The 27,757-nt window shown below is 41.0% G+C and overlaps 1 protein-coding gene across 7 annotated transcripts in view; it reads left to right on the forward strand.

Annotated features, from left to right (window-relative positions):
- LYST (lysosomal trafficking regulator) overlaps nucleotides 1-24,543 on the forward strand; it is a 184,830-nt gene extending 160,287 nt beyond the window's left edge. For 5 of the 7 annotated variants that reach the window (XM_032849679.1, XM_032849678.1, XM_032849677.1 and 2 more), the window contains 8 exons: nucleotides 1,865-2,054; nucleotides 5,432-5,568; nucleotides 8,650-8,748; nucleotides 15,504-15,643; nucleotides 15,919-16,016; nucleotides 20,929-21,085; nucleotides 21,493-21,564; nucleotides 22,494-24,543. In XM_032849679.1, coding sequence (XP_032705570.1) covers nucleotides 1,865-2,054; nucleotides 5,432-5,568; nucleotides 8,650-8,748; nucleotides 15,504-15,643; nucleotides 15,919-16,016; nucleotides 20,929-21,085; nucleotides 21,493-21,564; nucleotides 22,494-22,632 — 1,032 coding nt within the window. In that variant the 3' untranslated portion in view covers nucleotides 22,633-24,543. The remainder of the gene's footprint in view (nucleotides 1-1,864; nucleotides 2,055-5,431; nucleotides 5,569-8,649; nucleotides 8,749-15,503; nucleotides 15,644-15,918; nucleotides 16,017-20,928; nucleotides 21,086-21,492; nucleotides 21,565-22,493) is intronic. The other 2 variants (XM_032849681.1, XM_032849683.1) reach the window with 2 other exon arrangements.
- The last annotated feature ends 3,214 nt before the right edge of the window (nucleotides 24,544-27,757 follow it).

Consider the following 27,757-nt stretch of genomic DNA (forward strand, 5'->3'; position numbering starts at 1 on the left):
GTCATTTGAATTTCTTTCTTTTTCCCCCATTTTCTTTTCTTTTATTTCTTTTTAGTGTTCCAGAATTCATTGTTTATGCACCACGCCCTGTGCTCCATGCAATCCGTGCCCTCCGTAATACCCACCACCAGGCTCACCCTACCCCTACCCCACCTCCCCTCCAGAACCCTCAGTGTGTTTCTCAGAGTCCACAGTCTCTCATGGTTTTGAATTTCAATAGAATTCAGCAGAAGTTGACTCAACCCCGCAGTTGTCAGGCCCCCTCCGAGGCGCTAGTGAACAGAAGGGTCCCGGCCAGCAGGGTACACTGCAGCCAGCGAATGCAGATGCGCTGTGAGCGGCAGTGTCCTGTGTGTGGTAAAGGCTGTCCCTGTCCCGGAGAGGAGGGCTCTGCGGAGCTCAAGTCAGATGGCCAGCCCCCGGGGGTCTAGTAGCAGGGAAAGCCTGCCGGAGCAGTGGCCTTAACAGGAACCTGCCCACCGGAGGAGAGAAGGCATCCAGGACTGGAGAGTGGTCCGAATGTGGGTATGGCTGTACACACGTGCATGGCAAACCTTTGGCCACCTTCCACCAAAAGTACTCACCAGAAGTGTGGGTGTTGTGGCCTAAAGTGAAGGGAGAACCTTACGTATGACTTTGGATGCCCCCCCATAGTAACGGTGAAAAGTATTGCCTCTTAAACTGCAAAGTAGGCTTAGTTTTTACTTTGAAATACAAAAATAAAGCAGACAAACCATTAAAGTAAAATGGATCCTAACCCTCAGCTAAATTCTTCATCATAAAAGGAGCAGAGGGTGGGAGACCACGAATTATAAAATGTAAAGGTTTGTGGAGAGGAATAGCAGAAAATGGAAAGGCATGGGAGAGAGGTTGGGAAGAACCTTCGTGGAGAAATAAAGCAACATGTTCCCGATTGCAGGAAACTGTGACCCATTTTAAGAGAAAATGGCTTTCACAGACCTTGTCTTGACAGTTGTTTCTTAAAATAATGTTACTTAAATACAGTAAATGTAGAACACAGAAGACATGTAAATCCTTTATGTTCAGAGCTCACATGTGTCAAATTTGCATGTTAAACACAAACCAGAGCAATAGAACCAGTAAAATTCAAATTTCAAACACCAGTGTGATGTGATAGATAGATAGATCGATCTCAGTATATTATTTTGCCCAAACCAGATCACCGATGTTGTTTCGTAGTTGACTTTATTCTATTCTTTTTTCATGCCAAAATAATTTAATAGCACATCCCTAAAAAGTAATAAGTGCCATTTAATCTACACTACACTTAGTGCTAACTAACTTCACAGCTGGTACGTGTAACGATCAGAGCCGTGTGTCCGCTCACAGTGGGACCCTGGTACTGACTGGCCTCATTCCCACCTCAGAACCTTTGTGTCGACTGTTTCCTCCACCTAGGATGGCCTGTCCCCAGATGAGCCCCATTTTGCTGTCTCATTTACTTCAGGTCTCTGCTCAGATATCCTCTCCTCAGTTCCCTGACCCCGAATCTAAGATAGCAGCTCCTGTGCTCTCAGTCCTCTCCCTCCCTCTTGCTAGAGCTTTCAGCCCCCACTGAGCCTGTGTCTGTTTATCTCTGGTCTGCCCCTCCTCCCAGCTGGAAGGCAACTCGGTGAGGACCAGGATTTTGTCTGTATTTTCATCACTGTGTCTAGCAACAAGGAGCATATACTTCTATATGCTAAGTATGGGGGAAGTAAAAAATATATATATAAAATAATGTTTGTTTACGAAGAGCTTGTATTCAGGCTGCTTACTCTTTGTTTAGACTTCAAATTAGGAGTCACTCTAAATTTACTACATTTTTTTTAAAAATCATACTTTTTATTTTCCTCTGTTTTAGAGTCCTTTGTCCTGGATAAAAGGCTTGAAGTGGGGGGAGTATGTAGGCTCTCCAAGTGCTCCCGTACCTGTGGTCTGCTTCAGCCAGCCCCATGGAGAAAGATTTGGTTCCCTCCAGGCTCTGCCCACCAGAGCCATCTGTGGTTTGTCCCAAAATTTCTGTCTTCTGATGACGTACAGCAAAGAACAAGGTAAAAGAAAACATAATGAGAATCACTCTAGGTATATTTTTCATGGGATTTGATGTTTTCAGCTCCTCCGTGCCACTATTTTATTTGCAAGTGTTGAGTCCATGGTGAAAAATCGTTCAAATTTGTGGCTATTTAGTGCAAAGTAGGAATTAAACACACCACATGGGGAAAAGGGGGGAGATTAAATGTAGCGCCGTTTGGAATGAGAGAGGAAGAGTCAGAGACAAGAATAAATGGTTAGACTCACAAGATTAAAAGAGTATCAGTCTTAGAGAAATGTACCTTTTGAGACTCTTGAATCGCAGAATAAGCAGAGTTATTTAGCAAAGCTCGAACCTCAGCAGGCAGAGTCAGGAGATTAAAACAAACAGAACAAAACAAAACAAGGAAGTCGTGCTGTCCTTGAAAACAGGTTTTAAAAATAGGTATGCCTGGAAAGCAATCCTTTTCTCACCCTCAGTACACTGACTCACTAACAGCAACACATGGGAAAGTGCTGTAATTACTTTATGGTAAATGTAATTAACCATTTCGTTCAATGAGAAGGAATTCTCCCTCCTTCCTAGGCTTGGGCTTGGGCACTCAAATCAGTGATGACGCTTGACTGTTCGTATCGGGCGTGTGCAGATGTGCCTAGAAGCCAGCGTGTGGACTAGATGCCTCCTGACAGTCCACTGTTTGGGTTTAACGTGATTTTTGATGGACCATGCTCCTTGGGGGTCCGTGTAGCCTCCCACCATGTACAGCTCTGCACTGTACAGATGTGGTACCCGTGTCGAGCAGAGGGCCCTCAGAGAAATTAAGTGTGCTGGCTGGACCACAGTTCTTTGTAGACTTTCTCTTATTTATATCATAGAATCAATGATTGCCTTTATACTTGTTAGCAGTAAGAGAGGCTGCTTATCATTTTCTTTAATTTTGGTGAATTAGTAGGACTGGGTAAATCTGTTTAATCATAACTATTGTAATATCAGTGTTGCAGTTAGTTGTGAGACATGTGACAATTTACTACAAATAATACTTAAAGTACCAAAATGTGTCAATAATTTGCTTTTAAAAAATTAGACTGGATTGAAGTTTGTCTCTGTTGAACAGAAGAGAGAGGGCTGGTGTTACCACTTACCATGATGGAACGTAAATATGTCAAATGTCATTGTCAGCCTATTTTATTTGTGGCACTATAGTCAGAGCCCTTAGTAGTAGTGTTCATTCAAATTATGCTTTATTCCCTTGTAGAATGTACTTGAGGCTTGCCAGCACCTAGGTTGTGTGGGGAAGCAGTATAATACAACAGACTGTAATACACAACAGTGTAATACAACAGATTGTAATAAACAACAGTATAACACAACAGATACAAGGCACTGGCCTCAGGAGGCGCAGAGCCCTGAGTTTACATCTCCCAGCTCTGCTACTTATTAGCTGTTTGACCTTGAGAAAATTATGTAAACCTTCTAAATCCTGGCTTTTGATCTATAAATCGGGAATAACAAAAGGATTGACCTCACGGGGTAATTTACTATAAAGATTTAATGAAATATGGGGTGCCTAGGTGGCTCAGTGGGTTAAAGCCTCTGCCTTCGGCTCAGGTCATGATCCCAGGGTCCTGGGATTGAGCCCCGCATCGGGCTCTCTGCCCAGCGGGGAGCCTGCTTCTTCCTCTCTCTCTGCCTGCCTCTCTGCTTACTTGTGATCTCTGCCTGTCAAATAAATAAATAAAATCTTAAAAAAAAAAAAAGATTTAATGAAATAATGTAGGGAATGATTAGCACAGTGCCTGACTCCTCCTAAGTGCTCAGTAAAGGTCCATCAGGCCATAAGCACCCTGGGGCTCCCTGGGGACTGTGTGAGCTCTCACTGCTGCACCCAGCACATTACAGAGGAGCGAGAGGAATGCTCACCCACCCCATAGCAGCCTTAGGGCTGCTTACAGATGTGGGTCAGGTCACGTGCTACAGCTGCAAGGTACTAAGCACTGCTTTATCAAGTAACCGTATGGTTTTGCTGAGTATACGTGCATAGAACAATGTAACTGTGACGGTTTTGATGACCTTAAAGCCTTTCTCGAAAATTGTGCCTCCAAATTGCCTGAGATCCCTTTTTTCCAAAATATACTTGCCTGGGTCTCATTTGAGCCACACAGTGTCAGAACCTCTGGGGCTCAAGTCCAAGCCCAGGCGTGTGAGAAATGCCATTTTCTTGCAAACTCCTGTTTAAGATTCACTGTCCTAGTAGGTAAAGGAGAAGTTTATTTTTCTTAAAAAAAAAAAAAAAAGAAAGAAAAAGAGGTGGTGCATCTTGTAAGTGCTAGAATGAGAAACTGGGGGCAGTTACTAGATGTACTTAATTCATTGAGCACACGGGCTATTGAAGTGCCCGCTACATGCCAGGCGTTATGGTTGAATTTGAGAATTTGAACCACATGAAATGTGGTTCCTTTCCCTAGCAGCTTAGATTTAGAGGGGATTTTATTAAGTGGGTATGTTCCAGTTCCTTTATTGCAAAACTGATGTCAGCATTTGGTATTATACTCAACAAAAGAAGACAAAAATCTATGAATTACATTTTCACTGTGTTATTGATTCTTTCAACAAATATGTATTTGTTTCATTCCTTTATATGTGGGCTTATTTTGCTAGGTGCTAGAATAAATAAAGCCCATTCTCTCTCCTTAAGGGACTTAAGCAGTGCAGATTTCCAGGGCAGCCCCAGTTATAGCATTTCTGTTGCATTAGCTATATCCAGCATACCAACAAGGCATAGATTATGAATAGTACTGAAAAGGGATGTCAAAATCTCCAAATCTTTATCCCAAAAGACATAAAACTATGTTGGAAAAAAGAGGAAGAGGAAAAGAGCAGAAGCTCGTCAGGTCTGTCTGCTCTGCAAAGCCCTGGCAGTTGACAGGATTAAATGGTCCCTTCCCAGGACAGGTGTTGCTTCTAGGGTGGCAGTGTTCTTTATAGTATCGACAGTTGTCCATACTGATTTATCAGCAGGTGGTAGCTACAAAGTTATTTAAACGGTGTCTAGTTTATATTTCTCTTTAAACATAGAAGTGTGATAGAACATGAACAGAATAAGCTTGACTATCATTGTCTTCCATAAAAATTTCTGAACATTTTGGTGCTAAATCAGATAAGCCCTAACCAAACACCACGAGTGAAAAAGAATTCAGTTTCCACTCTTAAACTCCCATTAGCATTAAAGGAATAAAAGCAACTTAAGTCCATCCATCTTATGAATACAAAGATGATTTGCTCTGGAAAGATACTGTGTTCTGCTGTGCAAACTTCAGCTCTTAACCCGCCGTCTTGGGGGCTATCAAATCCCGGTTGAGCGGCAGCAGTCTGACGCTTTTCTTTTTCCTTTCTGAGGTGTGAGAAGCATGAACAGTACTGACATTCAGTGGTCAGCCATCCTGAGCTGGGGATACGCTGACAACATTTTAAGGCTGAAGAGTAAACAAAGCGAGCCTCCAATAAACTTTATCCAAAGTTCACAACAGTATCAGGTAAACTTCGTTACGAGTCCTTTATCGTCATAATGAAGTGTAATGTTCTGGAAAGGGGTCAGACTGCAAGCAGCTCGTCTTTAATATTCTGCCGTTAATCCAGTCTGGAAGCTGGTGACGCTGGACTTAGGCCTTGTTTACAGTGCGCGGACCTTCCTGACTGTTGCTATTCTGTGTCCCCAAAATTTGTCTTCTCCCCAGTATCTCACTGAGATGGTATTATAAGCACTTAGCATCAGCGACTGGCAGTGTTGGAACAAAATCAGCACCACTTTCTTCTCAGGGTTCACTCGCCTTTTGTCACTGTGTCATTTTCTGTAACCAGAGTGCAGTCCTCTGTACCTGATTTTGGCTATTAGACTAGGTGTTCAGGCATCACAATGGGTAGAAAGAGCATGGGGCCCCATTAAAGCCGTCTGATCTGTGTTAGTGTCCTGCCTTTATTATTTACTCTGTAGCCTTTGGCAAGTGCCTTAACCTTTCCAAACTTGAGGTTCTTTCCTCTTTGAAACTGGGGTAATAGTACCCCCCACTACTCTCTCCTAAAGCTGTTATAAAAATATTTCCAATTGTATATATACTGTATATATACTGTGTGTGTGTACGTATACATATATATGTGTGCATGTATGGACACACACACACAATACTGCCACAACTTTTTCCCATACTAAATTGTATGTTAAACAATGGGAAATTCTTTTGCCATTTCCTGATTCCCATTACCTTCATAACATCTCCTGCCTATTCATGTGTCCTAACATTTCCCCATTCCCTGAGCATGTTAGGAATGGAGTAAGCTGCCAGTTGTGGGGAGTTTTAGCAGTGAAAGGAAAGGAAGGCAATGACTTACTCCCTTAACCCTCAATATACCTAAAAAAATGGTCATCACCTTTTGTTATCTGATTATCAGTAAACTAACAAAACTAAACATAAGGACAGTGGAAAACAACCTTATTAGAAATTTTAGTAAGAATTTGAGCATTGCAAAATTACTTCTATTATGTAAAGTTTGACACATCAGCATCATTAAAGATGAAAGAAAACTGCCATAAGTCCCTTTAGCAAAACAGCATTGTCCAGATTCTTCTAGCAAAATACTCTGTGGTAAAGAACTTGCGCCAAACGGCAATATATTTCCTTAGAAATATATTGTCCTCTACATGGTTCTCTGGTTTGAGAAAATTCATCCAGGATGTTATTATCATATGAGGACCCACACTCAACTCTCACTTCTACAATCATAGTCTCAGGGTTAGAGATTAGAGTTCTGCCATCTCTTTGCCTTCTGACTCATCTCATAATTGTGAAACCTAGTCCTCTGTCAGTTTCATTCTCTTTTCTATTATCAGTAGAACATGAGAAATTCTGAATTCCCGGCTGTGTTCAGTGAAAGCTAAAAGCAGAGTACGAAGCAGTGTCTCCAGTCTTCCTTTATATTTTCTTGAAAGATGACACCACTCTTTGGACAGTACAATCAGAAAACCAAAAGATGATGGTTTATTTCACAGATTACATTATCCTTCCTGGAGATCCATTGTTCTGCATTTCCCGGTTTGTTTTGCTCTAGCAGAGTTGGGAATAATTGTTGAATAGTCATGACATAATTCCTACAGTGATGAAACAGCATAATGTTTCAAGACAGAGGGAAGATGAAATTATTAAAACCCTGTAATGGGGGCGCCTGGGTGGCTCAGTGGGTTAAAGCCTCTGCCTTCGGCTCAGGTCATGATCCCAGGTCCTGGGATCAAGCCCCGCATCGGGCTCTCTGCTCAACAGGGAGCCTGCTTCCTCCTCTCTCTCTGCCTGCCTCTCTGCCTACTTTTGATCTCTATCTGTCAAAAAAATAAAATCTTTAAAAAAAACAAAAACAAAAAAAACCCTGTAATGTAACTTAGGTTTATGAAAGGGTTCAGTAGACCCATATGGTAATGCTAAGACACTGAGTTTTATTCTAATATTAAAAAAAAAAAAAACTTTCTCTTTGTTCTTTGGAAGGCCTCTAAAAAAGAATGTAAGTCATGAAATATTAATCCTTACCAATAGTTAGAACTATTCAAGAAAGAAATTCAAACAGTGAAATTGTGTCCAGTGGACTCTGGTCATGTTTCAAGAGTTAAGAAGAGCCAGGATGAAAGAAGGTCATTGTTAATGTAGCAGACACTCGAGCACGTTTGCAGGTCCGGGGGAAGAAGCCAGCAAGAGACAGCTTGAAAGTCTGAGAGTGAGGACAAGGGTTTGGAGGAACTCTGGTATGGGGTGGGTTCGCCCTTAAAAGCAGAGGAGCTTCCTACTTTAAATCAGGAGAAGCACCAAGACACTTGAGGCACAAAGGAAGGAAGGGGATGAGATCTGTGGCTGATGGCCTCTGTCCCCTTAGTGCAGTGCAGTGTGAGCGCAGGCTATGGGACAGGTGGGAGTGGAGAAGTGACCCATGGGAGCAGAGGTGCTGGGGACCGGTGCCGGGCGTCAGCGGGCTCCCAGAGCCAGAGGAAGACTTATTGGGCCAGAGAGTTGAGTGGTCCTGAATAGCACCTCCATGGTTAGGACTGAAGGGTTTATAGTCCCAAAGGAATAATCTGAGATTTTTTTCTCCATGTTTATCTTTCCTTTGTCTCCTACTTAACAATCTTTAGAACTTTAGAAGCAATACCTCTTTCTTTGTATGTACCCCAATTCCCCACCAAAAGGAGAAAAAAGAAAAAAAAAGTAAATATCATATAGATGTGAAACCATGCATATATGTGCATCACACACACACACACACACACACACACAACACACACACTCAACTTTGGACCTCATCAATCCTGGATCATTAAATTTCTGAGGAACAAGTGGCTCTGTGTATGTGTGTGTGTAAAGTGTAAAATCACAGACAATGATGTAACACATTTTAACTAGCCTTTAGCATCTGGCTTAACATTATAGAATATTATCATATCTTGCACATTTTTAATCAGTCCAAGTAAAATGTTTATTAAATTTTGTGGTTATATATTTTTTAAATAACCATTAGGGAAGTAGAAACATTTCTCATGCTTTTCAACACCATGATCTTTGGTTCGTCCTCACCCACAGGTGACAAGTTGTGCCTGGGTGCCTGACAGCTGCCAGCTGTTCACCGGAAGCAAATGCGGGGTCATCACGGCTTATGCTAACAGGTTTACCAGCAGCACGGTAGGTCCGGGCCTCATTTTGTCAGTAGTTTGGGATTTTCATGCTCATGAGAAGAAGAAAAGGCTTCGGAAGTGTAATTCATTGGTAGAAGATTAACTGAAAATGTTTGTACTTCAATCTTTTGTTCTTTAATCTTTTCTTCCTATAAGCTCTTAAAATGTGAAAGGTCACATATCTGACTCTTTAGTTGTAGGTTTATTAGGATCATGAAAATTTCTGAAAATAATTATAGCAATCCTATCTTTTGGTGTCAAAGACATAGTATTTTGCATCATGATCTGTTTTGTATTTAGACTTTTTCATGACACTGTGATGCTTCCTGTATTCTCAGTGTCAGCCTGCAAGCTTAGGAGTACACTACAAGATTCTGTAAAATTTGGAAGCTTAGAACACCTAATATTTAACCTTCCTATAGTCTCTGGACTATAGCAAAATCCAAGGAGCCCATCTTGATTTCTGCCACTTACTGAAATAAATTTATTTTAGCCATTTGCTGAATTTTCAGGATTTGAAAATTAAATTATAAAACAGTCTAGTGAAGAAAAGACATATTATGCAATACTTCTTTTAATTTACTGTTGTTCCTTTCTTGAATCAACTCTTGATGGTGCTGCTGAGGATAAGTGGCAAATTTAGGGTGATAATTATCTTTTCCTTCTAGAACTGGGATAATTATTTTAGTCTAGAACTTTCTTTTGCTTCCCTCCATTACAGTTTTCTCCATTAAATTATTAAATGTGTTCTACTGGGTAGAACCAGTCTTCCTAGCATGGGGTGATGCTGGGTTCCTCTTACTTTTCTGTCCAAGTTTGTTCCCTTTTAAACTCTTATTAAGATTCTTTCCCATGATCCTTGGGGTATAAATGTGACCATAATATTGTTTCCATCTCTTAGCCTAAGGAGCCATCAAACTGTCTTAAGCAGTTGTAATATGACCTAGCAAGCATTTTAGGAAGCCCACTGTAGTGCCTGCCAGAAACAGCACTTGGGGGTATGACACTGGAGGCAAGGGTGCCCACCATAGTGGCCCAGGTGGGCTTTGGTGTGGGGCTCTTTGCAGAAGGAAGGCACGTACCAGTTATTACAGGACACTAATGTGTGTGCTCTGAGAACAGAGAGCACAGAGCTGGGGCCGGTTGTCAGAAAGCCTGGAAAGTTCCACCTGAGCTGGATCTTAAAGGATCATTTTACGAAGTGGAGGAAAGAGGACAGAGTATTTCAGCACAAGAAACCCACAACCCGGAAACAAAGACATGGTAACTTGGGGGCTAGCAAATACTTTTATGTGTAGTTTAGAGTATTAGATGCTGGGAGCCAGGGTCAAAGCAAGGCAGGAGAGGGAGACTGAGGCAAGTTCTCATATTCCAGCATGAAAAGAATGCCAAGGTCTCCACAGGGAAGTGTCTTAACCGTTGGAATGTCTTCTTTGGACTCTTAGAACACCTCCAATATTGACTCCAGACATCACATTTATCTGCTAAACACATCCTCTGTTTCTTGTGTTCTCCAAATACGTTCTCATCCCCGCTGTGAGAGCAGCCGTCCGCGTGGGCGCTCCTGGTTGTGCACCGTGCCATCAGACTGCTCTGCAAACACTCCTGGTTGCGCACTGTGCCGTCCGACTGCTCTGCAAACAGGAGCTGCTGCTTTTGCTTTTGTTTTCTTTCGCTTTTCCCAGCACTTTGCATAGCCTTGTTCCCAGTTTTCCTTACCGCCGTTCTTCCCGTCAGAATTCTCAGTGTACACTGACATGGTGTGTAGTAGAGCTAGAGAGAAGATGAGGTTGTCGGCGTAGGAGTCACCAGGCCCTGCAGAGCTCCAGACGCACCGGATGGGGCTGTCATAGTGCGAGCGCAGCAAGACGTGTGCCTCCTTGACGGGTGAAGCCGTTGTAAATCTGCGAAGCTCGTGTTGCTTACCTTCCCACAGCTATACATTTGCCTGAAAGTAGGTTTTTCAGCTTTATTTTTGAGGGTTTTCTCTTTCTCCTAAGTGTAATAGTATTAGGTAATCAAGTCATGAGATTAAGTTACTAGTTAAACCACATCCCACGGTGCATCTTAGCTGCACGCTTTTACCAGTGTTTGCTCTGAGGGGAGGAGCTGTGGGTTTTCGTGGATGTTCTTGCGACTTTTTCTCACCACCTCAGCATCCCACAAGCTGCGTTGTGACCCCGTCCCTGTGAGGCTAGCCGGAGAAAACTCATATTCTGCTTGCTGTTCTCCCAACCCACGGAGCAGCGGTGTTCTGGAAGTATTCATGTTCTTATTTGTGGTAGCTTTAACACAGACAAAAGACGGGCTCCCCAAGTGCTGTGTAGGATGTGACCAAAATAATTACTGTCAGAAAATCTTTTCAAGGGGATCTTAGGAAATACATTCCTTACCTAGTGAAGCATATTTAACTCTGAACATCGTAAGTTCTGTTCAATCTCCCAAGATTGTCTTCTAAAACATATTCTAGGTAAGGATGAATAAGTTGATTCGTTATAAGGAATTATCTATAAGCCATTTACATATTAGAGAAGAATGTCTTCCAAAAGTGATAAATGATTTTAAAATAGCTGCTCTTGAGTCATTTTTTTCACTAATTAAGTAGCATGGCCACCTCGTCCTCACGCATGGCTGCAGAAGGACTACACCGGAAGAGTGAGGGTGCATTCTGGGGGCTCCTCTTGTATGGAATTGCAGCCTGGGTTACAGTTCCCTGGGTGGTCCAGATCTCCAGACTTGACTTCAGCTAAGGTACGCATAGACCCATATGGTGGTTCAGGTTATCCGGCAGAAACAAAGACGAATCCCTCCAAATAATTTTTTCTTTTTTTTTTATGTGTTTTTACTTCTTTTATTTTATTTTATTTTAATAAACATATAATGTATTATTAGCCCCAGGAGTACAGGTCTATGAATCGCCAGTTCACAGTACTCACCATAGCACGTACCCTCCCCAATGTCCATAACCCAACCACCCTCTCCCTACCACCCTCCCCCCGGCCACCCTCAGTTTGTTTTGTGAGATTAAGAGTCTCTTACGGTTTGTCTTCCTCCCGAACCCATCTTGTTTTATTTATTCTTTTCCTACTCCCCAAACCCCCCACATTGCTTCTCAACTTCCTCATATCAGGGAGATCATATGATAGTTGTCTTTCTCTGATTGACTTATTTCACTAAGCATAATACCCTCTAGTTCCATCCCCGTCGTCGCAAATGGCAAGATTTCATTTCTTTTGATGGCTGCATAGTATTCCATTGTGTATATATACCATATCTTCTTTATCCATTCATCTGTTGATGGACATCTAGGTTCTTTCCATAGTTTGGCTATTGTGGACATTGTTGCTATAAACATCTGGGTGCATATGCCCCTTCAGATCACTATATTTGTATCTTTAGGGTAAATACCCTATAGTGCAATTGCTGGGTCATAGGGTAGCTCTATTTTCAACTTTTTGAGGAACCTCCATGCTGTTTTCCAGAGTGGCTGCACCAACTTGCATTCCCACCAACAGTGTAAGAGGGTTCCCCTTTCTCCACATCCTCACCAGCATCTGTCATTTCCTGACTTGTTAATTTTAGCCATTCTGACTGGTGTGAGGTGGATTCTCATTGTGGTTTTGATTTGTATTTCCCTGATGCCGAGTGATGTGGAGCACTTTTTCATGTGTCTGTTGGCCATCTGGATGTCTTCTTTGCAGAAATATCTGTTCATGTCCTCTGCCCATTTCTTGATTGGATTATTTGTTCTTTGGGTATTGAGTTTGGTAAGTTCTTTATAGATTTTGGATACTAGCCCTTTATCTGATATGTTATTTGCAGATATCTTCTCCCATTCTGTCGGTTGTCTTTTGGTTTTGTTGACTGTTTCCTTTGCTGTGCAAAAGCTTTTGATCTTGATGAAGCCCCAATAGTTCATTTTTGCCCTTGCTTCCCTTGCCTTTGGCGATGTTCCTAAGAAGTGGCTGCGGCTGAGGTCAAAGAGGTTGCTGCCTGTGTTCTCCTCAAGGATTTTGATGGATTCCTTTCTCCCATTGAGGTCCTTCATCCATTTTGAGTCTATTTTCATGTGTGCTGTAAGGAAATGGTCCAGTTTCATTTTTCTGCATGTGGCTGTCCAATTTTCCCAATACCATTTGTTGAAGAGTCTGTCTTTATTCCATTGGACATTCTTTCCTGCTTCGTCAAAGATTAGTTGACCATAGAGTTGAGGGTCCATTTCTGGGCTCTCTCTTCTGTTCCATTGATCTATGTGCCTGTTTTTGTGCCAGTACCGTACTGTCTTGATGATGACAGCTTTGTAATAGAGCTTGAAGTCCGGAATTGTGATGCCCCCAACTTTGTCTTTCTTTTTCAATATTCCTCTGGCTATTCGAGGTCTTTTCTGTTTCCATACAAATTTTAGGATTATTTGTTCCATTTCTTTGAAAAAAAAAACTGATGGTATTTTGATAGGGATTGCATTAAATGTGTAGATTGCTTTAGGTAGCATAGACATTTTCACAATATTTGTTCTTCCAATCCATGAGCATGGAACGTTTTTCCATTTCTTTGTGTCTTCCTCAATTTCTTTCATGAGTACTTTATAGTTTTCTGAGTACAGATCTTTGCCTCTTTGGTTAGGTTTATTCCTAGGTATCTTACGGTTTTGGTTGCAATTATAAATGGAATTGACTCCTTAATTTCTCTTTCTTCTGTCTTGCTGTTGGTGTATAGAAATGCAACTGATTTCTGTGCATTGATTTTATATCCTGACACTTTACTGAATTCCTGTACAAGTTCTAGCAGATTTGGAGTGGAGTCTTTTGGGTTTTCCAGTTTTTTCTTATTTTTTAAAAAGACTATTTTAGTGAGCGAGAGCTTGCAAGCAGGGAGAGGGGCAGAGAGGGGGGTGGGCAGAGAAGCAGACTCCCCCTGAGTGGGTAATCAGAGGCTTAACCAACATATCCCCCCAGGGCGCCCCCAAATAATTTTTTTACATGTAGTAACAAATGCACAAAACCAGGCACACCAATTTACATGCAAGAAAATGAGTATGTGGAAAAGTGAAACTTGGTTATAATAAGAGAAATGCGATTTAGAGCAAACTTCGCTGACATTTAGAAGTTTGGGCAATTTTCAGAGACTTACAGTGTGAAGTGGGTCACGGACTCCGGTGCTCAAGAGTTCAGGCAGGAAAAGAAGGGGATCGGGCCTTTGCCATCAGGGCATTCCTTGGTCCCAGGTCCCCGGAAGCACGGTCTGAAAGGGTTTTGGGCACATGCCTTTGGCCCTGCAGACACCTCCCCTTGTTGAGGGGGTCACAGTCCGAAGAGAGACAGCAGGGGCTCAGACCCAGGACTCTGGGCCTTGTAAAAGCACGTCTCCTGCCTGTGACTGTGTGTGGTTGAGTGTCACTTGTCCTTGCTAAACAGAAGCACCCGCCACGCCGCTGCAGCCAGTCATTCCAAGAAAGACTGTGAGCCTGGTATTGCCCGTTTATTTGATTCTTTTAGTGTAAAATACGTATTTTTCTGTGAGTAAAACTCTGGACTATGTAACACTTAAAGTAGGTGAGCAGCAGCTACTGTATCAACACAGATATGTTTCCAAAGCAGTGGTGAACAAAAAGGCAAGATGCGAAAGACACTTAAAGAGTAGTAGCACTTACAGAATGTGATTCGTCAACATGAGAAACCATACAGTGTCTTGTTCATGTTTATGGCAACGTACAGTAGAACACATGTTCTATACATGTGGGAAACAAATGCAAAATTCAGGATGGTAGTAACTTCTGGTGTGAGAGGAAATAGAACAGTACACAAACTGGGTAATGTTTAATTTCTTCTCTGTTTAAAAAAATAAATCGATCTTAGAAAATGTGAGGATTAGTTTAACCGAGTGGTCAATATACAGCTTTTTATTATACTTACTCTTTCTACTTTGCTGTATCCTTTGAGGTGGAAATATTGAAATACTTTAAGACAATAAACAGCTTAGTTTAATGAAATCACGAATCAAATCCAGTATAAACATCTGGCATCTGTGAGCCAACGTGGCCCTTGGAACATCGGTTTGCAGCCTTTCATTTAGAAAACCAGTCTGTAACTATGGACAGGTAATGGTGGTTTGAGAGGACGTCACTGTTGGTGGCATCATGAATTGGTACAATGTCTTTGGAAAGTCCCTTGTCAAGAGCTATAAAATTGTTAGTACTCACTGACCTACTAGTAGGGTTCTGGAAGTTTATTCTGAAGAAACCATTCACAAGAACTAAACTTTCACACATGAAGGATTTAGTTATGGTATCTATAATTTTGAAAATATTAGAAACAATTTTAAATGTCTATCAGTAAAAATGCTCAAGTAAATTATGGCATACCAACTGCACAGAATATTGTAACACCATTAAATTCATTTTGAAGACAATGTCAAAAATAGAAAATACTTATGGGAGAATGTTTAAATATAAGATATAAAATTATTTGGGTGGCAGTAATCATAACTATAAAAATACTTGTGTATGTATTTGGACAAAGATTGGACAGGAAGACAAAAAATGAAAAGGCATTTTAATTCTTGAAATTATGGACAATTAAAAATGTTTTAAAGTTTAATTAGTTTTACCCTTTAGGAAAGATTTGAACTGCAATGGATTGAAACATGATGTGCTTGAGAAAAATGTTTGAGTCCCTTGAGTTGTTCTTATTTTTGAAACAGAGTACTAGGAAAACTTTTGTCATGCTTTTTATCTTGTATTTCACCGACTTTTTTCAATTTCAGCCCTCAGAGATAGAAATGGAGTCTCAGATACATCTGTATGGGCACACAGAAGAGATAACCAGCTTATTTGTTTGCAAACCCTACAGTATAATGATAAGTGTGAGCAGAGATGGAACCTGCATCATATGGGATTTAAACAGGTACAGAAGAAGGTTTCCAACTGAGACACAACCGCCTCTATGTTTCTGTTCTTCCTGTGTGAAACAGGTGCACTGAAATAAGATCTTTACCTTATGATCATTTTAAGCATGAAATACAAACTTTAGTTTGTAATCCTATTGAAATCAAAAGATCAGTTAGGAATATAGTGGGGAATGCCTTATGAATGATAGGTCCATACACTAAGGGAAGGAATTATACAAGAGAATCTAATGATATTTAATGATCAGATGCAAATTTGTCTTTGATCTTTCAGGTTATGCTATGTACAAAGCCTGGCGGGACACAAAAGCCCCGTCACGGCCGTCTCTGCCAGTGAAACTACTGGGGACATCGCCACTGTGTGTGATTCAGGTGAGCAAGCCCAGAACTAAAGCACAGAGTCATTAGCTGGTGCCTGCGTAGTTTAAACTATTGGATTCCATCTCAGGTCCCTAATCACATCTAAAATACTATGGCAGTAGCGTATTTGTGTGTTAAAATACATTACGGTCCAAGAGCAAGGTCATCAATTTAGGGGCCAACTTATGCAAAAGTTAATATTGTCATCATTTAACTCCTTTTCTGATAGATGAAAGAGTGCATTTGGGCACATCTAAGTTAAGCAAATTATTGTTACATAATTATCTGAATTTCTTGGCTTTTGTTTCTCTCTCTTTTTTTTTTTCTTTTGGCTTCTGCTTTTTAACTACTAACTTTACTACCTCCCCATGACATAAGTTCAAAGCAAAACCAATGATCAGCTTTGACTATATGTATCTTCCAGTTCCTAAGTGAGAACCATACTGCATTATAATACAAAGAGGTATAATTTGCCTTGAAATTTACATGATAGAGTTATATCTCCTCATCAGAGGTTTTGCTTTTAGTTTTTGTTTTTTCAAGTAGTACATATTTAAAAACTTGTGTTTTCAAACACACACACACACACACACACACACATCCAGCAGGAAAGAACAGTTGGAAAATACATAAATTTTCTGTTGCATTTCTATTCTTAAGGATCCTAATAGCATCGAAAGAATCCTTTGAAAAATTGTCTCTTTCTGCCCACTCAGTATAGATTATCTTTGACTTATCTGTAGGGGGCGGCCCTCTATCCTTTGCTTGTGTGTTTTATATTGTTGGGTGTTTTCTGACGCCCAATAGTTTTCCAATCCCGCGACACCACCTGGGTGCTCAACAGTGCCATTTGATCCTGACACTAACTACTTGAAGCTAGCAAATTTGGGAGTGCCCAACCCCCCACCACACTCACAGAGCTTAGGAAAACACTCTACTTAACTACAGTCGTTTACTACAAAGTGTAGAAATGAACAGCCAGAGGTACCTCGGTGGCTCAACTGAGTGTTGACTCCTGACTTCTTCTCGGTCACAATCTCAGGGTTGTGAGATTGAGCCCACTTTGGGCTCAGGTTACCTACTTGAGATTCTTTCTCGCCTTCTCCCTTGAGCCCTCCCCCTACCTCACTCTTGCTCTCTCTCTCAAAAAAAGGCGTAAGCAGCAAGCTGCAGAGGTACACGGGGGAGATCCAGAGGGCCAGTCTGAGTGGAGTTGGAGTGCGCCTCCCTCCTGACACATGAATGTGCTCACGAGCTCAAGCCCTCCTAACCCTGTTCTTAGGGGTTTTTCTGAGGTTCCTTTCTGTAGGCACAGTTGATGGAATCAGTGGCTGTGGACCTGAGCTCAATCTCCAGCCTCTCTCCGTCCCCAGAGGTGGGGAGGTACTGTAAATTCTAACCTCCTAACCACATGGCTTGGTTTGTCTAGTGACAGGCCTCCAACCTGAAGCTATCTAGGGCCTACCCCCTGGAGCCAGCTTGTTAGCCTACAGAAGGTGGTAAATTACAAGGGTCCCAGGAGCTGTATGCCAGGGACCTGGGACAAAGACCAAATGTATATTTTTTATTACACTACAGCTGTCTCTTGGAGTTTTGTTGTTGATTTTATAAAAATTCATTCATTCTTGTATTCTGGAAAACTAATGTCTTCAGTCATCCTTTAAAGGTATCAAATGTGAAACATTTGCCAATCTTACCATCCAGTTATTGAATAGTGCCTTAGAAACATTTTTATTTCCTAATTGTCGTAAGTAAAGGAACGATTTTGAACCGTTAACTTTGATAATACAAGTGTAGGCCGATGATTGATGACTAATGCTAATTGTTCTCCCATGATTTGTACATTAGCATCTTTTAGTATTGTCATACCAAGGGGGAATCTGGGGGAATAATATAATGATTATTTATATAGTGTTCTCTACTTTCTTGTTTTGGCAACATTTGGAAGTTAGGACTGATCCTTAGGGAGCTGAATTTTGTAAAGTTAATTACTTTCCTGCTGCCAGTAGTGATTTATATCTGTGATGTTTTATCAGCCAGTCTTATGGGAACAAAAAACAAAATTACTTTTGCTGCAATTACTAACCCGCTAGTAGGGTATTCAGGTGTCCCTGGGGAGAACACAGTATAATAGAGTAATGGCTGGAACTTTCTTTTTCAATATGAACAAAAAGGCCTCCTCCACTTTCTTAAGGCCTCTTGGTGCATATATAAGAGAAGTCATAACAAGAATTGGGTATATAGAAAATATAATAAATATAATGATTTTTCTAAAGAGAGGCTAGATTTATGTTTAGTGACCCAAACTAGAGTTCATCCTCCTAGTCTTATAGTCCAAAAAGGAAAGAAAGTTAACAGATTTAGCCTGCCAAACATCTTGACCCATTTAGTGAGTACCAGCCAGGTAACTTTAAAATCAAAATTTAAATAAAACATGTGTATGTGTATGTATATATGTTATATATTTGTGTGTGCACGTATATACATATTATACACACAGATATAAAATATCTGTGTCGGGGCTGAAGTTACACTAGCGAGCTCTTTCCTCTTGCTCGTAATTCGCCAGCCATATAAGGTGTGATTTTTATAATGATAAGATGTGAAATTTATTAAACTATGTGAATATTATAATAGACGGTTTTTGTCTTTTTAAAAATCATTCTGCCACTGGATCAAAATATATGCCTTTTAACTAGGGTTCATAGCCTGTTGTGTGTTGCCAATGGCATTATAAAGTTAATATAATATGAAATTCGGGATGGGCAGTGACTCTCCAATTTATTTTAATTTCAGTGGCCATGTATAGGAAGAATAAATTTTTTTTCAGGAATGTCCAGCTTTCTTTTAGTTGACATGCTAAATTACATATGAAAGCTATCTGGTCTTGAGTGAAGGCCTCAGTTTGACATTTACAACCTTAGGCAGATGAGTTGTTACTTGGTATTGAGGTGGCCCAAGGTCCTGGGTAATCTGCTAGGGTGATTTTTTGCCTGTTGAGTTCTGTACCCCATTGCAGAGAGTCAAGACCCACATTTTGATTTTTGGTTTTGAAGGACTGAGCCCGCAGTAGCTGTCAGTTCCAGGCAGTGATCAACCCCTGCATCGGTATCTTTGGGAAGCCTTCTAACCTTACTAGCACACATCTGGTTGCTTTATAAATTTTACAAATTTTTTATCAAGTATTAAATTCAAAAGCAAGAGTGAAATGTCTACTCACGGAAAAGAGGTTATCGCCTACAGCTGCATCTCGTTAATATATTGAACTCCTACATCTGATGTTTCGTTTAGGTAATCTCTCCGAATTGGTGAGAAGTCTTAAGTAAAACACTGGGCATCCGTTAACCTTCTCTTCTCTGCGTGTGTGGGAAATACGTTTACCGTTACAGTCGCGGTCCGAACCATTCTACAGCATGTGATCCAGTGGCATCACCACACCCACAACGTGGTACAACCACGATCTCAAAAACTTCTTCATCACCCCAAGCAGAAACTCTGTAACCATAACTTATTCCTCCTTGCCGCAAAGCTTCAAGTAACCACTGTTCTACTTCCGATCTCTATGAATTTGCCTATTCTAGATATTTTATCTAAGTGAAATCATACACTCCACGTCCTTTTATGTCTTTTTTACTTCTGTTTATTTCACTCAGCCTCATGTTAAGGCTCATCCGTGTTGCAGCACAGAGCAGAACTTCATTACTTTCCGTGACTGAGTAGTAGCCCCTTGTAAATCTCTACCTTCCGTCTGCGGACAGACATTTGGTTGTTTCCACTTCTTGGCTATTGTGAATAATGCTGCAACACAGAAGGCATTTGGGTTTGGAATATTTGAAGGTCTTCAGCATATCTTTTTTTTTTTAATCTTTTTTTAAGATTTTATTTATTTATTTGGCAGACAGAGATCACGAGGAGGCAGAGAGGCAGGCAGAGAGAGGGAAAAGCAGGCTCCCCACTGAGCAGAGAGCCCGAAGCGGGGCTCGATCCCAGGACCCTGAGACCATGACCTGAGCCAAAGGCAGAGGCTTAACCCACTGAGCCATCCAGGCACCCTCTTCAGCATATCTTGACATAAAGGAGTATTTTCACAATTTGTTTCTTTGCTATAAGTAGGAAATCTATGCAATCTTTTCATTGCCTTAATAAAGGAATGAGTTAAAGTCTGCACTTTTTTTGTTAGTTCTAGTGGAGAGATAAATTTAAGTGGAGTAACATGGCCCCCAGACTTTACTGCGCCTCTTAACCTGTCTTATCAGCTTGAGCATGTTTCTCTGAAGAAGGCTAGGCACATCATCATGGGGCCCCAATATAGAAGATGGCAAGAAAGTACTGCCTCTCCCACCCCCTGGAAAACTCCAGAAAGTTTAGTTACTCGTGGTCTTTGAAAAGGAAAAACTAGTCTAATAAGTCATTGACCTACAAGATTCAATCTTAGACATGCTGAGGAATTAGATATCTTTTCTTTTTAAGAAGTAACTTTTAACTCCACTAAGTTTTATTATAACTTTTTTTTTCTTCAAAAGTTACCTAAGTCACTTCTTACAGGTGGTTTCACAGAATATTTTCGTCTGGTTTAGGAGATTGTTTAACTTTCTGGGTACTGTCAAATTCAGCCTTGGCAGCTCCTTTGCTAAAATATGATTACACAAAGATATATGATTAATTTACCTTGTTGCTCTAGATTTCGAAATTAATCTTTTTATTTTTATTTTTCCACTGGTCATTGTCTCTAGATAAATCTGCAGAGCCTTTTGACTTATTACATAGTAATTTTATTTACACAGCGTCAGTCCTGAGCTGCCTATAAATTTTTTATCACTGAAACAATCAAGCTGGATGCACAGGGATGCCCCTCTGGGACTCAGGGTGGTGGGCTCTGACATACCCACACTCTGGTGACCTGTGGATGATCCCGGTGTTTTAGCTGGTGGAGGCAGCGATCTCAGACTCTGGACAGTGAACGGGGACCTCGTTGGACATGTGCACTGCAGGGAGATCATCTGTTCTGTTGCCTTCTCTAACCAGCCCGAGGGGGTGTCTATCAATGTGATTGCCGGGGGATTAGAAAATGGAATCGTAAGGTAAGAGGAGTTCTGATTCTCTTTGTTCACTCTTGTTCATAAGGACGCAGCAGTCGCAAAAACTAGCCTTAAATATCTAGGCGTGTTCATATTTAATATTTAGAGATTTAAAATCACCTTCAGATATAGGTTCTTCACTAATCCCTATTTTATTTTTAAGTAATAAACTTAGCTTGCATGTGGTTTTGAAATTGTATATTGTCTATTAATTGTATAAAAGATTAATATGAAATTTTACCAAGTTTTCTTACTCCCACATCTACCCCTTACAAACCTCCCACAAGTAGCTACTGTTAATGGCTTATTGTGTTTCCTTCCAGATGATTTTTAACAAACAAATATATAGGTGTTTTTTGCGAAGACAGTTGTAGTTTGCATAATTAGATGATGACTTTTTCCCTCTCTAGGTTATGGAGTACATGGGACCTAAAGCCGGTGCGGGAAATCACATTTCCTAAATCAAATAAGCCTATTGTAAGGTAAACCACCCCCAGATTCTTCATCATATATTTTGTGACTCTACTTTTGTTAGAGATGAAAGCACACAGACTGAACTGTGTGATGAGAGTCTACTAAACAGCTGACCACTTATCAAACACTAGGTTGACCTGGACCTTTTACAAGGAGACACAGTCCATGTCTTTGTGGAGCTTAATATCTGAGTCAGGAGCTCCTAGTTGGATAGAAGGCATCCTGGGAGGGTGTCCAGGGGAGCTTTTGAATTATAGAAACTATATTTTTTTCTTTCCTTACTAAAAATACTATAATGGTGATTGACAGCTGCATGAATGCGCTTGATAAGACTGATAAACAATCAGTTACCCTTTGTTCCACCAACAAATTTGACTTTAAAAATCAATCGGAAGTAAGGGATTTAAATTATACTTTATTAAATTTATTTTCAGTGCACTAAATTTAAATATTAATGAACTCCAATGAATTATTTATTAATGTTAACAGGTTTGCCTTTTTCTTTTTCTGGGAAATAAAATATCTCCCTATAATCATCATTTATTTCTATAAAGAGAAATTGTAGCCCCATTATATGATCTAAACTTTCCTAAACTCAAGTATTTGTTAAGTAATAAGAGCATAAAGAAGGTGGTAAAAGAAAATGTACAAAGAAGGTGGTAAAAGAAAATGTACAAAGAAGGAACAGAATACACTGACCTCTTTGCTCTGGTTTTGTTCTGTGTCCCCTAGTTAGAATGACCTTCACAAAGTCATCAGCAGAGTAATTAGACTATATTAGAATTACACCGGAAACCAATGAGTCGTAAGCAGTCATTTCGCTGGTCTCTCTGCTCCGGTGAAGATATCTTCGCTTCTTTACACCGATTTCTATATGATCACCAATATGCTAATGCAGTTTTAAGAGATGATGTACATGTGGGATTTCTTTTGACAGCCTTACGTTTTCCTGTGACGGCCACCATCTGTACACAGCAAATAGTGACGGGACTGTGATCGCCTGGTGTCGGAAGGACCAGCAGCGTCTGAAACAGCCAATGTTCTATTCCTTCCTTAGCAGCTATGCAGCTGGATGAATGAGAGAGAACTTCACTTCTCCAAAGCACTTTAGCTCCAAACTAGATGTGTGGACCTCACCAGTTTTAGGAGGTTGAACTAAAGAAAGAAATGGATGACCAAACACATCATCCAAATAATGATCATCTGCAGGACATTCTGCGGCCTCCCAAGATCCGGAGAGAACAGTTTTGTTCTAATTTTGTGATCATCTAGAGGGTTGTGTGAGTATGTTCTAACCAACAAGGTGTAAGTTGTACGCGATAAATTAAAATTGTATTTTTAAAGTGTTTGCCCGCAAGGTTATTCTAAAGAAAGAATTGGGGTCTCTCCTTTATTCTATTATTCCAAAAAGACCAGGAGAATTTAAATTGGTTAGCTAGTTGTTTATATAAAGTACTCTAAAAATTATATTTTAAAAATTTTATGCCGAGATAATCCACCTTCCCCCACCCCCGACACACACACACGAAATTGAAGAAGAGGATAAGAAGTTAGAACTTGCGAAGTGCTTTCTTTGAGAAGTAAATTGTTCAGTAGGTGCCTCTGCACCAAACGTTTTATGGAAGATCTGAATACTAAAAACAAACTACTCATGAATCTTAGTGTTGGCAGGTTTTTTTCTAGTTGCCTGCTTAGCTCAAAGAGGAACCAGAACTTTTTGACCGCCACAACACACATCTGATTTCAGATACATCTGTTTTTTCATAAAAAATTCTGCTTAAAATTCATAACACTAGATACTGAATACCCTTAGTTGAGTCACTAAGATTTAAACACAATGATAATTATTTTAATATCTGCCATCTACAGAGCACTGGACACTTAACAGTTTGCAATAGAAAGCCTCCACTATGGAGAAAGATGGCACGGATACTAAGAGTCCATTCTAGATAAGACATTAAATCTAATGGGCAGGGTATGTTTTCTTCCATAAAACAGAATTACAAAAGAAAGGAGACAGCCTACTCTGTTTGCCACAGGATGCTGAATAATTCTTGTAGGAAACTGTCTGTTCTGTTTCTACTAATCTATACGACCTGAGAATTCTGGGAACAACAGAAAGGTCTAAGTATATGCCACAGAGAACTTGCATACCATGAAGACAGAATTCCTAAAAATCTCTACTATAGTCTGTCTCTACCATTACGGCTCTATTTTGGGGTGCTGCTTATTGGCTTTGAGAACACTGTAAAATAAGCTCAGTAAGATGTTACCATGGGGTAAAAATATGTATTCCTGCCTAAGAATAACTTGCGTGTTTGTTATGGAAATTCACTTCATATGGTGTTTACAGAACTACTTTTGTAACTTCCAGACTTTCTAAAACATTCTGCTTAAAAACTGTATAAAACACAATTCCAACATCTCTGCCACTGAGATGTGGGCAAGAGGAAGCGAGTGGCCACGTGTGCTTGTCACTGGAACAGCATACATCCCTCAGAACGGCTCACGGGCCACATTGACACCGTGGTTTGCCCAGGCCAGCTCGGAGCTCTGAGGTCCAGCTGGGTGCAGAGATGACATTATTCCTATTCACGTTGAAGTGATTTGCTTTGTTAAAAGGAAAAAAAAAATTGCAGCTACTGTCTGGCTTTCATTTTTTTCTACCAAGAACTTGGAACTAGTACCCTATTAGAATAGGGTTGCTACTCAGTCTTCTTTGTTTTTTTAAGGCCGAATTCCATCATTTATTTAAAGAGAAAATATGCAAAATAACTGGTCTTGTTAAGAGTGCAATATTATATTTTTATGTAAAAATAAAAATTAATTTGGGGGGATTATTTATTCAGCATGAAACTTAATATGTATATGTTTGAAACACTTCATAATGTGCATGTTGCTGTAAACATTTCTGTAATATATCACAAGCTCTGTTATCTTTGTATACACTGCCACTTCAAATTGGGAATAAATTTCATAAAAATAGATTTAAAGACCTATTCTTTACATAATATAAATATTTATGACCAGAGCTCAAATTGGTGACTTTATTGCTTTGTAACCCAGATAGGTTCTCTCTTTAGCTCCCCTATACATTGATGTCACAAAGAAAAGATAAGTTTCATTTCTTAATTATATTTTTAAAAGATTTTATTTATTTATTTATTTGAGAGAGAGAGAGAGCAGGAGCTGGGAGAGGGAGCAGAGGCCCTCCCCACTGAGCGCACAGCCCGGCACAGGCCTCTATTCCAGGACCCTGGGGTCATGACCTGAGCCGAAGGCAGACACTTAACTGACTGAGCCAGCCAGGTGCCCTTAATTGTATTTTTATGAGAAATTTTATTTCAGCCCTTTATTTTAATACCCTTTATATCAATGCTTCATTTAATACCCTTACATAGAGTTCAGACAGAAGTGTCCAGGTCAAACCACACATTTTAAAGAAAAAAATATGTGCCCCTCCCACCCCCGAGAGCAGATATATAACACACCAGGTATAGGCACTGCCCTGGGTGCTGGGCACACAGTCATTTCCTGCACTCCCAGAGGTTACTGGCTGGAGAGAGAAGTGTGCTGTCAGGAACCCGCGCTGTGCATGGCTACACAATACAGTAAGTGCCGTTAAGGAGGAGTGTGGGGTCCTCTGAGCGAATATAACCGGAAGATTCGAGCTCAGATCAAAAGGATCTGGGAGAGCCTCTAGAGAAAGTGAAATTTTTGTTCAAATGGACGAATAGAAATCTGACAGGTGAGGATGGGAGATGTGTTCCAGACAACGCATTTACGAATGCCTGAGGCAGGACCATCAGTGAACCAGGCCCAGTGAAGGAGGGAGCCTCGGCTACACTCCTCAGCTGCTCTGGCGGGCACTGCAAAGGGGTGTGTGAACTCAACAAACACTAGCCCAACACCCCCAGAATTATTCTTTTACTCTGCCTTGCATCCGAGAGGTTTTAAGGGTCTTCAAGAGTAGAGCACCTGTTTCTAGGTGTCTGTCCCCAAAAGAACTCAGGAGTAGCATCTAGCAGTGTAAGCCTCCAACCCAAATATCCCCCCCTTACTTGCAAATCTCAGCTCACCTCTTCCTTCAACTACATTCACCGAATGCCAGTTACGCGCAAGTACCAGGCTCGGTGATGGGGCCGGGTAAGAGAAGAGTAAGGAAATCCTAGCCCTTCAGAGCTCATACCTGGTGATCTGCTTCTCATTATTTTGGATGACTTGTTAGTATTTTCAACCAAAGAAAGAACTACAGGGTGTTCCTGTTCAGGTGGTGAAATAGGAGGATCCTGAACCCACCTCCTCCCACAGTTATAGTGAATATACAGCTACATGCATATAGGAAATTTCCCTGTGAAAGCAATCCCAAAACTAGCTGAGCAGCTCTTATATCTTATTGGGGGGTGGGGGGTGGGAACAACCACCACCAAAATGGTTAGGAGAGGCTGAGACACAATGTCACCATAAACCACACTCAGTATGGCAACCCACAAATAGCAGAGAACTCCAAACCTTGAGCTTCTCCTGGAGAAGCAAAGGTTTGAACCCTACACCTGACACCTAAATTTTAAGACCTGCTGCTGAGCGAAGAGACCCCAAAACATCTAGCTTTGAAAGACAATGGGGCTTGCATCCGCAAGACCACAAGCTTACAGCAAACTGAGAAACCGATCTTAAAGGGGTCTTGTGGACTCGCCATGGCTAAACCCCAGGGGCACAGTGTAGAGGCAGCTGACTGAAACGCAACACATCTTTCTGTGAAAGAAAGACTTTCTGTTGTTTATCTTAAAAGATTCCATCAGAGTGTCAGGCATTTAATATAACACACATCTAGAGGCCACTGGAATACTTCTCAAAGCCTGTGGAGTCTGGTAAGTACCACCTTTGTACTGTCCCTCTGCCTTGCTCCAGCTGTCTCTCAGGAGCTTGTGCATATGTCTGTGTCCCCAGTTTTTGCAGCTGCCCCCTAGGGAACACCCCTGATCACGGGCTCTGGTGGCCAGCGGGGCTTCTGTTCAGTGCTCTCACAGGACTGTAACAAATGGAGAAATAGTCCCTACCCAGCGACCCACTCAAGGCACAGCACTGAGACAGCAGGCGTAAACCCCAGTCTTTCCCTGGGGGGTTATTATTAATAAACAATAAAGAGTCTACTAGCTTATCTTCATAGCTGTGGCAAGCGGTGTTAGGGTGTGGAGGCTTCTAATTAAACACATCTGCAGTCCTCTCCAGAGATCAGGGAGAGCAGTAGGCACCATCTTCATGTTCTCCCTCTGCCCTGCCCCAGGGTGCCAGTGTCTCCAAGAAAGGAGAATTATGTACATAGCTGGCATCCCTGTTTTTGTGGGATGCCTTTAACAGGTGGGCCCTGGGTGCCAGTGGGGCTGGTGTTCGTAGGTTCAATGGGACATTAGCAACGAAGAAACTGTTCTTCACTGGCTAACACCCCAGAGCTCACTGCAGAGGGAGCATGTAGAAATACCCATTTTCCAGTCTTCCCATTAAAGAAGTATATTTGCATACCTTAAAAGCTGCTGCCTGAAGGTATGGCTTCCAGTGAGCCTGAATCTAGGTGCTGACTGAGATCCTCCCTTAGATACACTGACTGATCTTGGCCCATCCTCGACTTCCGAGGCCACTAAGAACCACTAAGTCACCTGGATAATCACAAAGCTTCAAAGAGACAGCCAGGAGCTAGGGCAGGGTTGAACAATAAGGTTCACCTCCTAAAAGAGGCCACTCCTTCAAGACTGAGAGAGGTGGCTGTTTTATTTAATGCACAGAAACCAACAGAGAAAGTCAAGGAAAATAAAGAAACAGAGAAATATGTTCCAAATGAAAGAATGAGATAAAATCTTAGAAAAATACCTTAATGAAACAGATAAGTGGTTTACTTGAGAAAGATTTCAAAATAATGGTCATACAGATGCTCACCACGGTCGGGAGAACAAGGCATGAATAAAGTGAGAATTCTAACAGAGAGAAGGAAAATAAAAGAATGTACCAAATAATAGGAAAATATAGGAAATCACAGAGCTGAAGAATAACTGAACTGAAAAATACAATAAAGGGGTTCAACAGCAGACTAGATGGAGAACGAGAAAGGATCAGTGAATTCAAAGATAGGGCAGTGGAACTGCACTATGAGAGCAGGAAAAAAAAAAAAAAGTAAAGATATGTTCAGTGGCATATAGGACAACA

This window comes from Lontra canadensis, unplaced genomic scaffold, assembly GCF_010015895.1.
Source record: "Lontra canadensis isolate GAN:19392208 unplaced genomic scaffold, GSC_riverotter_1.0 scaffold239, whole genome shotgun sequence".
Lineage (NCBI taxonomy): Eukaryota > Metazoa > Chordata > Mammalia > Carnivora > Mustelidae > Lontra > Lontra canadensis.